General features: G+C 69.4%; 1 protein-coding gene across 1 annotated transcript in view; it reads right to left on the bottom strand.

Moving 5' to 3' along the window:
- Window positions 1–29: 29 nt before the first annotated feature.
- SLC25A10 (solute carrier family 25 (mitochondrial carrier; dicarboxylate transporter), member 10) overlaps window positions 30–314 on the bottom strand; it is a gene marked incomplete at its 5' end in the record, with an annotated part of 1,210 nt that continues 925 nt past the window's right edge. The window contains one exon of the mRNA XM_014531237.1: window positions 30–314. Coding sequence (XP_014386723.1) covers window positions 113–314 — 202 coding nt within the window.

The following is a 314-nucleotide window of genomic DNA, read 5'->3' as shown; positions in this document are numbered from 1 at the left end:
GGCGCGTGAAGACGCAGAAGGCGCAGTGGGCACCATCCGGGCACCGTGGAGCCCAGGTCGTGCTCACTGGTGGGCACCGGGCCCTGCCAGTTAGTCTATCAGAGACTCTGACTCAGGGACACACGGGGCCAGGGCTGCTGGGAGGCGGCTGGGAGGGACCCATGGGGGGAGAACAGCTGTTGGCCACCCCAGGGCCAGAGCCTGGCAGCCGCAGGGCAGGGACCCCCAGGCCCCGCTCACCTGGTACTCGCCCTTGGAGTTCATCAGGCGGGTCTTCAGCACGTCCAGGGGCTGGCACAGGCCCCTGGCACACC

Source organism: Myotis brandtii, unplaced genomic scaffold (genome assembly GCF_000412655.1).
Source record: "Myotis brandtii unplaced genomic scaffold, ASM41265v1 scaffold797, whole genome shotgun sequence".
Classification (NCBI taxonomy): Eukaryota; Metazoa; Chordata; class Mammalia; order Chiroptera; family Vespertilionidae; genus Myotis; species Myotis brandtii.
Note: the sequence above shows the minus strand (reverse complement) of the source record. Positions and strands in the feature narration are given on the sequence as shown.